This window comes from Convolutriloba macropyga, chromosome 11 (genome assembly GCF_964194025.1).
Source record: "Convolutriloba macropyga chromosome 11, txConMacr16.3, whole genome shotgun sequence".
Taxonomy (NCBI): Eukaryota; Metazoa; Xenacoelomorpha; order Acoela; family Convolutidae; genus Convolutriloba; species Convolutriloba macropyga.
The window spans coordinates 21,781,413-21,796,427 of record NC_134478.1 but is presented as its reverse complement, the minus strand read 5'-3'; the positions used below and the strand labels follow the sequence as shown (position 1 = coordinate 21,796,427).

Sequence of the window (15,015 nt, the reverse complement as noted above, 5' to 3'; positions counted from 1 at the left end):
AATTCGTAATTGAACATACTCATGTCTCTCAGTGAGAGGCTACAGGGGCTACTATCAATACCAATAAGCATAAGAGATGGTAACTAAGACTTATAGGAACGACGACCAAATAGCGGGCATCTAAAATTGGGATTTATGGGTTTATCCCGTTTCTACTTCGAAACAATGAAGGTGCTGCGAAACAAGATATGGAGCTGAGCTGACTCGACTCTGACTAACCTGTAGTCTTTCTGGACTCATATATGATCGAGTGCCTACAAAGGAGTTAGCCATTGAGTTGATGAGGTGGCCTGACACTCCAAAGTCACACAGCTTAATGTCGCCCTTCGTGTTCACGAGAATGTTACTCGGTTTCACGTCTACACAAACGCAAAGACACTTTGACGGCAACTACCGACAAGAAATACGTCGACAATTTGCACTGAGTGAAAAAGGGAGCATTTTTGTGCAATTGATTACTTAATGCTAGAGATGTTCCATATTTTGGCAACTATAGAAATAATGGACTACCCAGATGATGTTCCAAGATTCTAGCTCAATGTATTTTTGCTGAGGAAAGAAAAGTATGAAAAAATTTATAACAAGTTGAAGAATATTGGAGGACAAAAGGCTGGGCAGACACAGAGAAATGTAGCAGAATGTTGATTTTTCATGGGTCAACTACAAAACATAGCCGGCAAATTGCCGGAAAACGAGAAGCCGTTGAACCCCTGGATGCCCAATGGGATTGAAACAAAAAGAAAAAAATAAGATAGGAATTGACAGAACTTTTGTACGTGTCAAAGTGTTCTTATTTGGTGTGCAAATTCTGCATATTCGATTAGATTCTAAAAACATACCCGGCAGATTGCCGGAAAATAGCCGCCATTGATTCCCATATCTCTATTGGGATTGAAAGAAAAGAAAATATCAACAAAAATTGATTTTTGTATAAAAAAATTTTCAAGTGCGATTTATTTTGATGTCATTTCGTAATTGAAAATACTCCTGTCTCTCAGTGAGAGGCTACAGGTTCTAGTAACAATACCAATAAGCATTATAGATAGTAACTAAAACTAAGTTCAAACAAAGTTCAAGTACCAGGCATCTAAAAATAGGCTTTATGGGTTTATCCCGTTTCTATTTCTGACTTTGATTTTTTATACTGACTCTTTTCATTTTGAATTGCTTTGCTGAGCAGCTGCTGTTTAAAAGGACTTTGAGCAGAAGAGTGAAACTAGCCTAGAGAAGTCAAAAAGATTTTACGCAAAATGTCGAAAAAGCGGCAAAATGAGGTAAAGCTAAACAATTTTTTATTCGACGAAGTAAAAAAAACATAGCAGGACAAGTCCTGAAATACAATTCAAAAAATTGAATGAACAACTCAGACGTACTCTATCTGACCAGCAGATCAATTGAACAATGACAGCCAGAACACAAAAATCATCAAAAAATTGAGAAACAAAGAATCAAAACCAAACAAAAACATACTCATTGCTAAAACTCTTGAAGCTTTAAACCTAAGGCAAAACTTTCTCGCCTTAAAGATACCTATTTCAAAAATCTGTTCAAAAAAAAATTTGGTTTCTCAAACTGGTCCAGTATTATATCTGCAAGACCTCAAAAATATTCATTGGCCCTTGAAGATCGATTAACTCGAAATTGACCAAAAAATTTGAAAAATTCAACTGCAAATTATAAGGAAATGTTGCCAACAATCGTGATATAAATATCTTCAGAATCATTTCTGTGTCTCTAGAGGATATCCAGTAAGCCAATTCCAAGCTTTGAAAACTCATTGGCTCATAGATCGAAATATTTTTTTAGAAATTTCAAACTTCAAAAAAGAGTAATTGGATCTATTAAAATGTTGAAAACCATACAATAGCCCCTAGCAACTATTTAATAACATACTATCGAATACTGGATGAGGTTACCCAGCTACTGAGGCAAGAAAAAATAAATTAAATAAATGTTTTGAAAAAACATGAACAAATTGCAAATTCTATCAAAAAATTTCTAAGTCGAAAGGTTAAATTGTTGGAAACAAATCCATTGAAACTAAAAAGCATGCAGTAACTTTTTATCAGAACGTGGAATTGGTTGTCTGGCACTTGAGAATGGACTAATATCAAAAACTGACAAAAACTTTAGGAAACCTTAAAAAATTGCAGATTTTATCAAAAAAATTCTAGAATTCGAGACATTAAAAAGTTAAAAATCATTCCATTATTACTAGAAACTATGCAGTTTCCTATTAACAAACATAAAAGGAGATTACGTGGTCCCTGAAGCCGGAAAAACCGAAAAAATGAATAAAATTTTCAAAAACGAAAAAAATGCGAATTTTGTCAAAAAAATTGCTAAAATTTTTGATGTTCAAAAGTTGAAACCTTTTCCATGGCAACTAAAAATTTTTCAGTAACTTATCATCCAACCGCTAATGAGGTTTGCTGGCCCCTTAGACTCAAACAACTTGAATAAAGACAATAAATTTCAAAAAAATATGAAAAAATTGCAAGCTTTGTCAAAAAATGCTAAAATTCATGATGACAAAAAGTTGAAAACCATTCCATTACCACTAGAAAGTATGCAGTAATCTATCATCAAACCCTTTATCAAACTCTAGAGGAGGTTTCTTGGCACCTAGGGCTAAAAAAAACTCAAAAAATGACAAAAATTTTCAAAAAAACCTGAAAAAAATTGCTAAAATTAATATCAATTTGTGTGTTTGTGTTTGTAGTACTAAAACATATAGCTCATAAAATGGTCATAACAAGCTATTTTGATTCACAAAAGGCCTTCATCATTTTTAAAAACGTCAACCTAAGACTCATCAAACAAGAAAACTCAAAAAAAATCACAAGACATGAAAAATTGCACCATTTTGAGCCCAAAAACTCATAAAATTGACCTTTTAACCTTTAATTAAGATCATCCCAGCAGCTGCACCACTCTAAGCATTTGAGGGACTACTAAAGCCCACTTTGGGCCTCTAATGAAACTTAATGCCCGCTGGGCTTTACCTGTTTATCTCGTTTTGAAAGATCAAAGTCACTGAAAAATGTGTGAACACATCTTAAAAAAAACACAGCGCACCAATACAATTCAAATTCTTTGAATTGTAAAAAATAGGAGCGCTATAATAGCCGGCCGAGAAGATGAGAGCGGCTATTAAAAAGCGGCAAAATGGTAAAGCAAAAAAATAAGTTCGACCGACGAAGTAAAAAAAATAGGAGCGCTATAATAGCCGGCTGAGAAGATGAGGGCGGCTATTAAAAACCACGATGCCCCCAATAATAGCCACTATCGCTTCGTGGCTATTAATAAAAAAATACCGCTATAATAGCCGGCTGAGAAGGTGAAGGTGGTTATTAAAAAATGAACACAATTTCATTGTTATATAAGTGACTAAGCTAAACTTATCTTACCATGGGCTCAACTGGCTTTGGAACGGCCGCAAAACGAATTAAAGCCCTTATTGGCATGATGGCATTTTTTGGTAATCAAAATTCTTCCCGAAGCTATTAGGAAATTTTTGTGGCCATGCCTGCCACAGAGTATGTATAAGAAATAAAATAGCAGCTGTCAGAGTTCCCCAAATTTCCTGCCATTTGCAATTTCCTACCAAATCGCTTACGAACGAATCTGTTCACCGCCATTATTCATTCCATGACAAATGGATCTCAATCAACCAAGACTATGCTCGGTATGTATGTTAATAGCTAAAGACACGATCCTTGTTTCACCGATCCCCATGCTCACTCAATTATATTGACTTTCTGCAATTACGTATGGTAGAAAGTTTTTTTCAATGAAGGTGCTGCGAAACAAGATATGGAGCTGAGCTGACTCGATTCTGACTAACCTGTAGTCTTTCTGGACTCATATATGATCGAGTGCCTACAAAGGAGTTAGCCATTGAGTTGATGAGGTGGCCTGACACTCCAAAGTCACACAGCTTAATGTCGCCCTTCGTGTTCACGAGAATGTTACTCGGTTTCACGTCTACACAAACGCAAAGACACTTTGACGGCAACTACCGACAAGAAATACGTCGACAATTTACACTGAGTGAAAAAGGGAGCATTTTTGTGCAATTGATTACTTAATGCTAGAGATATTCCATATTTTGGCAACTATAGAAATAATGGACTACCCAGATGATGTTCCAAGATTCTAGCTCAATGTATTTTTGCTGAGGAAAGAAAAGTATGAAAAAATTTATAACAAGTTGAAGAATATTGGAGGACAAAAGGCTCGGCAGACACAGAGAAATGTAGCAGAATGTTGATTTTTCATGGGTCAACTACAAAACATAGCCGGCAAATTGCCGGAAAACGAGAAGCCGTTGAACCCCTGGATGCCCAATGGGATTGAAACAAAAAGAAAAAAATAAGATAGGAATTGACAGAACTTTTGTACGTGTCAAAGTGTTCTTATTTGGTGTGCAAATTCTGAATATTCGATTAGATTCTAAAAACATACCCGGCAGATTGCCGGAAAATAGCCGCCGTTGATTCCCATATCTCTATTGGGATTGAAAGAAAAGAAAATATCAACAAAAATTGATTTTTGTATAAAAAAATTTTCAAGTGCGATTTATTTTGATGTCATTTCGTAATTGAACATACTCCTGTCTCTCAGTGAGAGGCTACAGGTTCTAGTAACAATACCAATAAGCATTATAGATAGTAACTAAAACTAAGTTCAAACAAAGTTCAAGTACCAGGCATCTAAAACTAGGCTTTATGGGTTTATCCCGTTTCTATTTCTGACTTTGATTTTTTATACTGACTCTCTTCATTTTGAATTGCTTTGCTGAGCAGCTGCTGTTTAAAAGGACTTTGAGCAGAAGAGTGAAACTAGCCTAGAGAAGTCAAAAAGATTTCACGCAAAATGTCGAAAAAGCGGCAAAATGGGTAAAGCGAAAAAAAAGTTCGACAAGTAAAAAAAAATAGCCGGAAGAATTCCAGAAACGACTCGAAGTGGAAATCCACTTAAATTCCATCCATTTACTCATCAGAAAAAACTTGCCTCCACTAATTTAGGATTATCTTGAAACAAAACCATAAGGCAAAAAGTAAAAAAAAATCAAATCTATTAAAATATGATTTAAAAAATCTGATCAAATTTTGTCATAACTTGAGATCACGAAATAACTATCTCTGCCAAAATTACTTCATCGACACAACTAGTACCTACTAAAACCACTTATGAGAAATTTTAAAAATACTTGACGCCAAATCATGAAAAAATTAGCTCTTACAAACAACTTTGACTAAAAAATTGGAAAACGTTAATATATTTTTTTATATTACAAAAGCACATAAATTCAAAAAAAATCTTTTCAGCCAATAGGTTATCCAAATGAAACAATAGGCAAGCCATAATAGGCTAAGAAACCTGTCTAGAGACCAGAAGAAAACGAAAAACTGCAAAAAATTAAGAAAAATAGTTCCAATTTTCGCCATTTTAAGTCATATTTCTCAACAAAAAGAGCTTCATATCCACAAAACTGTAGCCACGTGTAAACTAAAAATTGCTCAAGTAATAGGGGTCTTTTCAATGCCCATTTGAGGCAGTAAAACAAAACAAAAGTCAAAAAAGCACAAAAATTAGCCCAAAAATCAGCAAAATACATGAAAAACCACCGAATTAGCATCAAACTCATATAAATTTCCAGAAACCTTCAAACCACTACCAAAACCCGCCTAAAATTTAAAAAAATCATAACCAAACCTCTTAACCAAAAAACTGCTTAAAATAAAAATGCCGCACGTGAACAAAAAAATTCGCTCGCTTACAGAATTATTTTTCACACCTCAATATCTCGCTCTCTAGAAAACAGCGATATGAACAAAAAACCACTCCTTTCGCTCCACTCTTCATTTTGTTCAGCAACAAAATCACTCCAATTTTTTTCACGTGTTTCATTTCCCGCTTCAAAAATTACACCAATAAAATTGATTTAAAAAAGGACTTCTCCAATACTCCTCTTCGAGTCGTAAAAATAGGAGCGCTATAATAGCCGGCTGAGAAGATGAGGGCGGCTATTAATTACATTTAATTCAGCTTCTAAACTGAAAGCTTTCAAGTATATTACTAATGCCAGCTAGCAATCGCTTTAATGAACTTTGATAAACGGGCTTTATATGTTTATCCCGTTTCTTTTGATTTTGCTCTGCTCACTTTGACCGTATTCGCTACATTACGTAATTCAATGAGTAAAACATTTTAAAATCATTCAGTTGAAAAACTGAATGGGTTAAGTCAAAAGTTAAAACGCAAAATCGTGACTCAAGATTCCGGAAGCTTCTCAAACGAGAGAATTGACCAACCCAACCGACAATGATCATCCTGCTTAGTAACACTTAATCACTGAAACAAGTACATGAAAATGGTCAAAACAAAAGTATCTGACGAAAAAACATGATAAAGCATCGAACAAAAATTTCTTTAAGTTGCAACTCCAAAACAACTATTGGAAAAAAGACCATGCGACACGTTTAGTTCCCAATAGTTAAACGACTACAAGTTCAGAGAAAAATCCATCGAAGAAACTTCAAGCAGAGAAAATGGAGGTCAGGGAAAGGAAATGATTATCTGCAAAATTTCAACTAAATTTAGCTACAAATAATGGTTAAATTGTCAATATGCTACTTCGAAGTTATCATTTCAAACAAATTTCACTGCTAATTTTGGTAACGCATACACCAATCAAACACCTTGCCGATTTATACAAAAAAATCAAGAACGAAAAACAACAAAAAAAGTTTGTCGAATAGTGCCCTGTCTAGCTTTCATTGACTTCCGGCAAAAACTTCTAAAAATTCGAACAAAAAGTGCCCGCTAAATAGCAGCGAAAGGCACAAAATCAGGGGAAATTAGCGAAAATAAGGAAAAAAACAGACGAAAATGCGCCAAAATCTACAGACAAATTACTCAAATATCTTTACCGAAACAACTCAAAATTAATATCATAGCAATCAAAAGCCGGCAGAAGCAACTGAATTGAACCAGGCATCCTCCAAATGCTATAAAAACTTGAAGAGAACAAAAATCATTTCAAAACAACTGAATTTTAAAAAATCTAGAAGAGTTTTGATGTATTTTCTGATACTACGAGAGCACAGAGCCAAATAAGTTCCATTAAATACCAACAAGGAGTAAATATTATATTAAAACGCTCGCAAAACAACAGGCAAGTCAAAATAGTACTAATAAAACTGTTCTCACCTGGTATCTAAAAACTCATTAAGAAATAAGCTATTCAAATCCCACACAAACCAGTAAAACAAAAATAAAAAAAAATCGTTTAAATTCACCAAAAATTAAGCCATACAGCTGAAAAACCTGCAATCTAATAAAAAAAATGCATATGATTACTAGAAACCTTCAAACCACAAAGAACTCAAAACTAATACAATGTCAATTAAACTTCTAAACCAAAAGGAATTAAAGAAAAGTTTTAAAAACTCGCACGTGAACAAAAAAAAATTTGCTCGCTTACAAAATTTTCTTTACACCTCAATTTCTCGTTCTTTCAAAAACAGCGGTACGAGCAAAAAATCATTCTCTTCTCACTCCACTCTTCAATTTTGTTCAGCGCCCAAACCACTCCGAAATTTTTCTCGCTTTTCATTTCCTGCTTCAAAATTCACTCCAATAAAAGTGATTAAAAAAGGACTTCTCCGATTCTCCTTTTCGAGTCGTAAAAAAGGAGACCGCCTAAATAATGACGGTCGAGAGTCTGACGGCAGCTATTAATCATAATCATTTCAAATTATTTTAAATGGACCAATACAACCATCAAAATTTTGTCGCCTGTTTGAAGCAGGTTGTTGGCTAAAATATCATTTTGAAGGACATTTTGAAGTCGGTCGGTCAGTTTGGCCAAATTGGACCCAATAATAGTTTGTGCTACTACGTTCATTATAGAATTAGTGATTACGCTTATCATATTTAAAACAAACGAAAAGTCGCCACAAAAATTAAGATAAAAAACAGACACGATAAAAAATGTAGGACGCTAGTTAAACTAAACCTACAGAGTAGTATATATAAAATTCTTCGCCACTTCAAAAAATCTGTCCATTTATTTACTAGGCAGCCTTTTAACGAAGACAACGGATCTTTCGTTTCTTAAAAAAATCTGCTGTTTAGAAATCAAATTTTAACATATTTCTACTCTTAAACTACTGAAAACTATACTGCACAACATTCTTAGAGAACTGTCATATGTGTGGTAGTGCAATTATTTCGCATCTTTTAAAAACATGCAATCTCAAGTTTGAGATTTAGTTTCTGTCTTTTGGGCTATTTGACCACCAGAAAATTGCTCACCTCTATGAATAATTGCCTTTTCCTCTCGAAGATAGTCCAAACCCTTCAGCACCTGGCGAAGAACAACATATGTTAATCGATTTGATTATATGGGCAAATAACTGGGTTGAGACACTTACCCCTATTGAAATTCGAGCCAAAACATTTTCATGTATTCTGCCACTCTTGCGCATGATCAAATCAAGGGAGCCACCATTCTAAACGAACTTCAATTCATACAAACATCTGTCTGTTTTTAAAATGAAGCAGTACTTTAAATAACTTTGTTTTTAAAGTTACAGCGATTAAAACCTCTGCCAAGTAGGCCGCCCAAAAAGGTGAAAACCATAACCTCCACCAGTCAAAAACACAGATACCATACAACTGAAAGTAGGTCTAACACCGTCCGAATAAGTACCAACCATGTACTCCATGCAAATGTTGATTTCATTTTCAGCTTGAAAGGCGCCCCAGAAGCCCACAATATAAGGCGAGTTGCAAGAATGTAGAATTTTTAGTTCACGCAAGATCTGTAGGATGACAGCTGGCTTCACCTCCAAGTGTATCATCTATAAAACAAGACTCGCATTATTTTTTGGGTGGCACAGGAAGTTCCCAAAAATATTTTGACAGCATACAATGCATCCTGTCAGCAGACAATTGCAGAAAAATCTCTCTTGTCCAACTTTTTCGTTTAGCATATTATAGAAAAATCAATCCTATTTGGCATATATTAACTTAGGAAAAAGGAAATCTACGAAAAATGAACAAAGCTGCTACTGTTAAACAACGTTCAAGTTTGTTTGAATCTGATATTTACGCCTACCTCTTCACCAACTTTTTATTGCGAGGATAAAAAGAGGGTTATTACACAAAAACAAAAAAAGTCGAAGCTTCCAAAACACTGACTAATGGAAAACTAATTTATCCTATCATCAATTTATCCTATCTGTTTCACCTTTTCACACACTTTCGAAAATTGACCAGAGACAGATTAATTTGTTATTATGCAAGCAAAACCTGATCGATTAAAATTAACGAATGCTCTCGAATGACAGGCGGCGCAATATAATTCACCGGCTTTAGTCTAGATAAATTTTTCTTTATGGGTGAAAACATCAGCCCACGGGTAGAAACATCAGTCCACGGGTGTGAACATCAGACTTCCAGAGTCCAATTCCTTCACATCCACGGAGGAATTAACCACTGGGTTATAAGGGCCTTATCAACGAGTCGATTGAAATCACTCAAAAGTCAAGAAGTGCGTGAAAGTCACTTGAGAAGTCACTCTAGAGGAAAAGCGCAAAACGTTCAAGCGAAAAATTTGTATAAAAAAGATACATACATTTACAAAAATTCCTTCTCATTCGAGAGCACTTAATAACCAAGAAGCAGAGCTTAATTAGCGCGTGACAACGCAAAAAAAACTATGACCACTCACACACCCGCGCGCAAACACTCACGCCACACACACATACATACACACACGCACACGCAAACACACACACAAACAACCACAAACACACACCAACAAACACAAACACACATACACAAACACACATTCACAAACACACATCCAAATACACACATTTCCTCTTCTAGAACCCGTAATTTTTGGACTTCTCGAGTCAATTAAAATTACCGAATTCAACCGAAATGTGATTTTTCAGATGTTACGAGAAAACTGATTTTAATTATCTTAATGCTTTCGGCTTTGTTCTGATCACTCGTCAGACCGCTAAAATGTCAATATATACCCATATTAAATGACTTTGACAAGTTTTTACAGTACAAAGAAAAAAGTTTGCAAGCTGCAGAAGATTTCCTCATGTGAAAGAAGTGCATATATTACCCTGCTGATTACAAGTTAAAAATTATAAAAATGGCTGCCAGATTTCCAGAAACTAGCTCCAATAGCTTTGTAGACCTGTAATCTCAGAAACGACCGAAGAAAATCAGGATCTGTATACTAAATATTGACATGTTATATTTTGACAAATAATTTTGTACTACGTAATGCTTTTTCGATCATCTGCCCGCAAATGAACTTCAATTAGATTGACTCAGTTGACCTTATTTCCTAAAAAAAAATCAAAAGGCACTGAGAGAAAAAGTCTATTTTGAGAGAGAAGTAAGTCATAAGTGACCCAGAAATTATTCACTCGACTGAGCAAAAAACATTGCTTCAAAAAGATATTAGATATGACGTCGCACACACACACAATTTTGTCAAAATTGCAAAAACGCTGAGTACAAAGGCTGAGTTGAAGTAATCATGACCTCATATGGTCGTAAAAATTAGATTTAAAAAAATGCGAAAATCGTAAACCCTTCTAAGGAGAAAAATCTCAGAAAACATATACGACGCAAGCCAAACCAAAAACAATTACGACGTCTTTCAGAAATCATAAAAAGCACTCAGATTTAACTCAGCAGACAAAATTTTAACAGAAAAACACTGCAAACTATTGAAAGCACAAGAACTTGTATATTAGGAACATGTCTGGTAACGATGACAAATTTTTGGTAACGATATCCAAAATAGTCAATTTTTCAAGACGGACAAAAACTGATTACTTTAAAACTGACTGGGCTAATAGTTATCACAAAAAGCGGTCTCAACAAAATCAAACTCTTTGGAAAAGCATAAGACCAATATCACTCTTGGAGACTGCATTGAATTATTGAAAAAGGAAATAAAAATTCAGATCTCAAGCCAAACTTTTTGTTTTGGGGCACAGCACTGCTCTTTTCTTGGAGATATCTTTGATAAATAAATTCAAACTAATGCAAAATTTGAATTTATCGGAAAAAGACAAAGGAAACAGAATAAATCGTACAGGCAAAAACACTAATTACCAAAACTAGCCAGCAAATTTCAGTCAAAAATATTGGAATAGTATAACTGACAAACTGTCAGGGCTAGGTTAGGTATAATGAACGCAACTACAAACAGAGGAATCATTAAAAAACAAAAAAGCTGTCATAGCAAAAACAGATCATTGCGAGAAACTAAGATGCACCAAAAGCTTGAATGTGGAGGTCAAAAACCCATTATAAAACAAATTGTAGAAGAAGTATTTTTGACACTTCGATAGTTGGAAAGAAAGTACATCACATTTAGCATTGGATGTTCAGTAGAACAGGATAGCCATCCTTCTGTTAATCTAAAACAATGCCAAGAATTTAAGGAATCAGAACATTTAACACTCTGCCCAATAAAGGTAGTGTTTTTGAAATCGCATTCGTGGACCTAATTTTCATTGAATTATCAATCAAAGAAATTAAAATCCCGGACAGCAAAAAGAAAGCCTCATTCTAGTAAGTCAAGCAAAATACAAAAATCGAACAAATTAAAAGAAAAAACCTCCAGGGTCGAAATAATAAGCGTACAATTTTATTAAAAAGCAAAACAGCTTCGCAAAAAATCTCGACACCAATGCATGAAATGTCAGAGATACGCCGCCATGTACACTAATTAAAAAATCCACTTGTTTTGGGGCACAGCACTGCACTTTTCATGGAGATATCTTTGATAAATAAATTCAAACTAATGCAAAATTTGAATTTATCGGAAAAAGACAAAAGAAACAGAATAAATCGTACGGACAAAAACACTAATTACCAAAACTAGCCAGCAAATTTCAGTCAAAAATATTGGAATAGTATAACTGACAAACTGTCAGGGCTAGGTTAGGTATAATGAACACAACTACAAATAGAGGAATCATTAAAAAACAAAAAAGCTGTCATAGCAACAACAGATCACTGCGAGAAACTAAGATGCACCAAAAGCTTGAATGTGGAGGTCACAAACCCATTATAAAACAAGATGTAGAAGAAGTATTTTTTGACACTTCGATAGTTGGAAAGAAAGTACATCACATTTAGCATTGGATGTTCAGTAGAACAGGATAGCCATCCTTCTGTTAATCTAAAACAATGCCAAGAATTTAAGGAATCAGAACATTTTTTAACACTCTGCCCAATAAAGGCAGTGTTTTTGAAATCGCATTCGTGGACCTAATTTTCATTGAATTATCAATCAAAGAAATTAAAATCCCGGACAGCAAAAAGAAAGCCTCATTCTAGTAAGTCAAGCAAATTACAAAAATAGAACAAATTAAAAGAAAAAACCTCCAGGGTCGAAATAATAAGTCGTACAATTTTATTAAAAAGCAAAACAGCTTCGCAAAAAATCTCGACACCAATGCATGAATTGTCAGAGATACGCCGCCATGTACACTAATTAAAAAATCCACTCGGAGTTCGAAGTTACAGCTATTATTGAAATTTTTTTTCACATAAAACGCAAAGGCTCGTATTAAGAATGGTTTACATTTGTCTCAAAAAGTCGAAAGTAATTCATTCAACAAAGCACAAACAGAAACTTCTCTCAGAAAAAAAAGTTCACATAACAATTCTACTTACTCTCAATTTAAGGTCAAAAGGCCACCCAAGTAGAGTTTCTGGAAAAAAACCATAACCAACAGTCTCCGGAGAAAACTCGAAGTACCCATTCACAGTACCTATCATAAACTGAATGAAACCTCCTTCTAACTAAACAAATAATTAAACCAAATAACAAACAAAAACAGAAATTCCATCCAAAATTTTTATGACAACTTGCAACTTTAAAGCAACTATTTACAGCAAACCGTGCAATACAATTACCTACTGCGTAATAAAATACCAGTAATTAATTTTAAAAACGTTACATACAATGGAAACCGAGAGAAGGGAAAAATTGAGAATTAATCAATCAAAAATACTTTGCTTGCCAACCAACAATTGTTCTGGAAAAAAAACTTTAACGTTGCATCTGCTCGATAAATGAGCCACCAAAAATCCGGCAGCAGCACACTGAACAACTATAGCGATAAGCTGTTTTCACCAATCAGTTGTTTCAAATTCGAGCTACACAGCAGTAGTGGATAAAACAAGGAAATCAACCACCAGCAAAATTTGGCCTGTTCTCCAAACGCTAATCGCGCATGTCGAAAAAGGCCAAATTTTACTACTTGTTGCTTTCCTTGTTTTATCCACTACTATATATTAGCTCTATATTCACTTCTTTTATATTTTAAATCTATCATTTCTTGTCTCACTTAGTGCAAACCACTAGTGTCGAGTTAAGCTGGTAATTAACCGTTATCAGACGGATATTTCGGGTTCTATCCCCACTGACTCCAGTGGACGTCCCCAGATGATAGTATAAAACTAGTGAGACCGTGTAACAAGCACGTAAAACCAACTTGCGAAAATAAACTTGAACAAAAAAACCAGCTTAGCTCTTTTATCAAATTTAACTTTTTGCTAATTTTTATATAATATTAAGATCCTTGTTTTTATTTACTACTACATATTCACTTTAAGTCTAACATTAAATTAAGAAATGGCTTAATTCTAGAAAATAATAATAAAAAATAAAGCAATATCAATTAAGAAAAAAGGTCTAAATCTAAAATATCAGGGAACGGACTCCGTCCGTGGCATACCAACCTGCTTGGTTTACCACGAGCAGAGCTCGTTCGCAGATATTTCAATAAAAACCAAAACTACATCACAGATAAATTAAAAGAAGAAGAATTAGCTTCTTGAATATTATACTTATAAACATGCTCTCTGAATTGATTTCTAGTATGACCATATCTATATCTATGAAGATAAATACATAGTCCACATTTCCTAGTTCTAAATCTATATAATGATATGTAATGATATATGTTTATAAACATTACACATACTACATGCTAGATAATGATCAGGATCAGAATAATGATATCCCAAATGTTCTATATAATCTTGCACTTTAACCATATTTTTACATACATAACAAGAATATTCTAATTCTTTACAATTTTTTTTTAAATTATTTTTTGATTATTTCCCTAAAGAAATACATCATGTCTCAATCAACTAATACTAGTGTCATAAACTTCTGCGATGTCTGTAATTTATCCTTTGAAGCTCTAAAATTAGATCGGCGAAGCCGTTTCACGGATATGAATGTAAAGAATGTCCTGAAGAATTTAGGAATAAAATAGCTCTAACTACTCACTCATATAGTCATAATCGTAAGTATCTAGAAAACACATGAGACTTTGATATAAACTCCAGTCAGAACATGAGAGACTTTTATATTACTGATAAAGGTGGGAATTACATTGAAGACATAGACGAAGCAACTAATTACTCTTTAGAAGAAATTAAAAACTGTTACCAGTTCAGAAAAATTAAGACTTTTAAATATAAGATCACAGCCGAGTGTGAGTATAAAAAGAGAACCAAAGAAGAAGTTAAAACTACTAAAATATTTTTCAATACTGACTATATTACTAATAACGCAATATATGAAAATGGAGACTTCACACAATCGGCGAAGCCGTTTCACGGATGGTTAAACTTTGAAAAGGAAATATATGAAGGTTATGGTTATGATTTCGAGTTTCTTGGAATAAGAAGTATTCAGTTAAATATTGAACCAACTAAAGCATCTATTGGTACCCATATAGATTTACCAGCTGATCTCAAAAACTCTAAATCGATATTAATTATATGAAGTTATAAATACAACTGCTTGCAACTAACTATCACCGCATGGTTACAACGCGTCATAGGTAATGCAACTCGAGAACGTAAAAATGTAGATAAACTAATTGAACCAAGACAACAACATGAAGATGACTTCGGCTATATATTAAGAATACA

The 15,015-nt window shown here is 34.1% G+C and overlaps 1 protein-coding gene across 1 annotated transcript in view; it reads right to left on the bottom strand.

Moving 5' to 3' along the window:
• The window catches only part of LOC142349758 (dual specificity mitogen-activated protein kinase kinase 1-like), a 62,187-nt gene that overhangs the window by 22,919 nt on the left and 24,253 nt on the right, over window positions 1-15,015 (bottom strand). The window contains exons 3-6 of the mRNA XM_075401516.1: window positions 8,727-8,873; window positions 8,445-8,522; window positions 8,326-8,377; window positions 3,848-3,987 (exon numbers count right to left, since the gene is read on the bottom strand). Of these exons, the coding sequence (XP_075257631.1) occupies window positions 3,848-3,987; window positions 8,326-8,377; window positions 8,445-8,522; window positions 8,727-8,873 (417 nt within the window). The remainder of the gene's footprint in view (window positions 1-3,847; window positions 3,988-8,325; window positions 8,378-8,444; window positions 8,523-8,726; window positions 8,874-15,015) is intronic.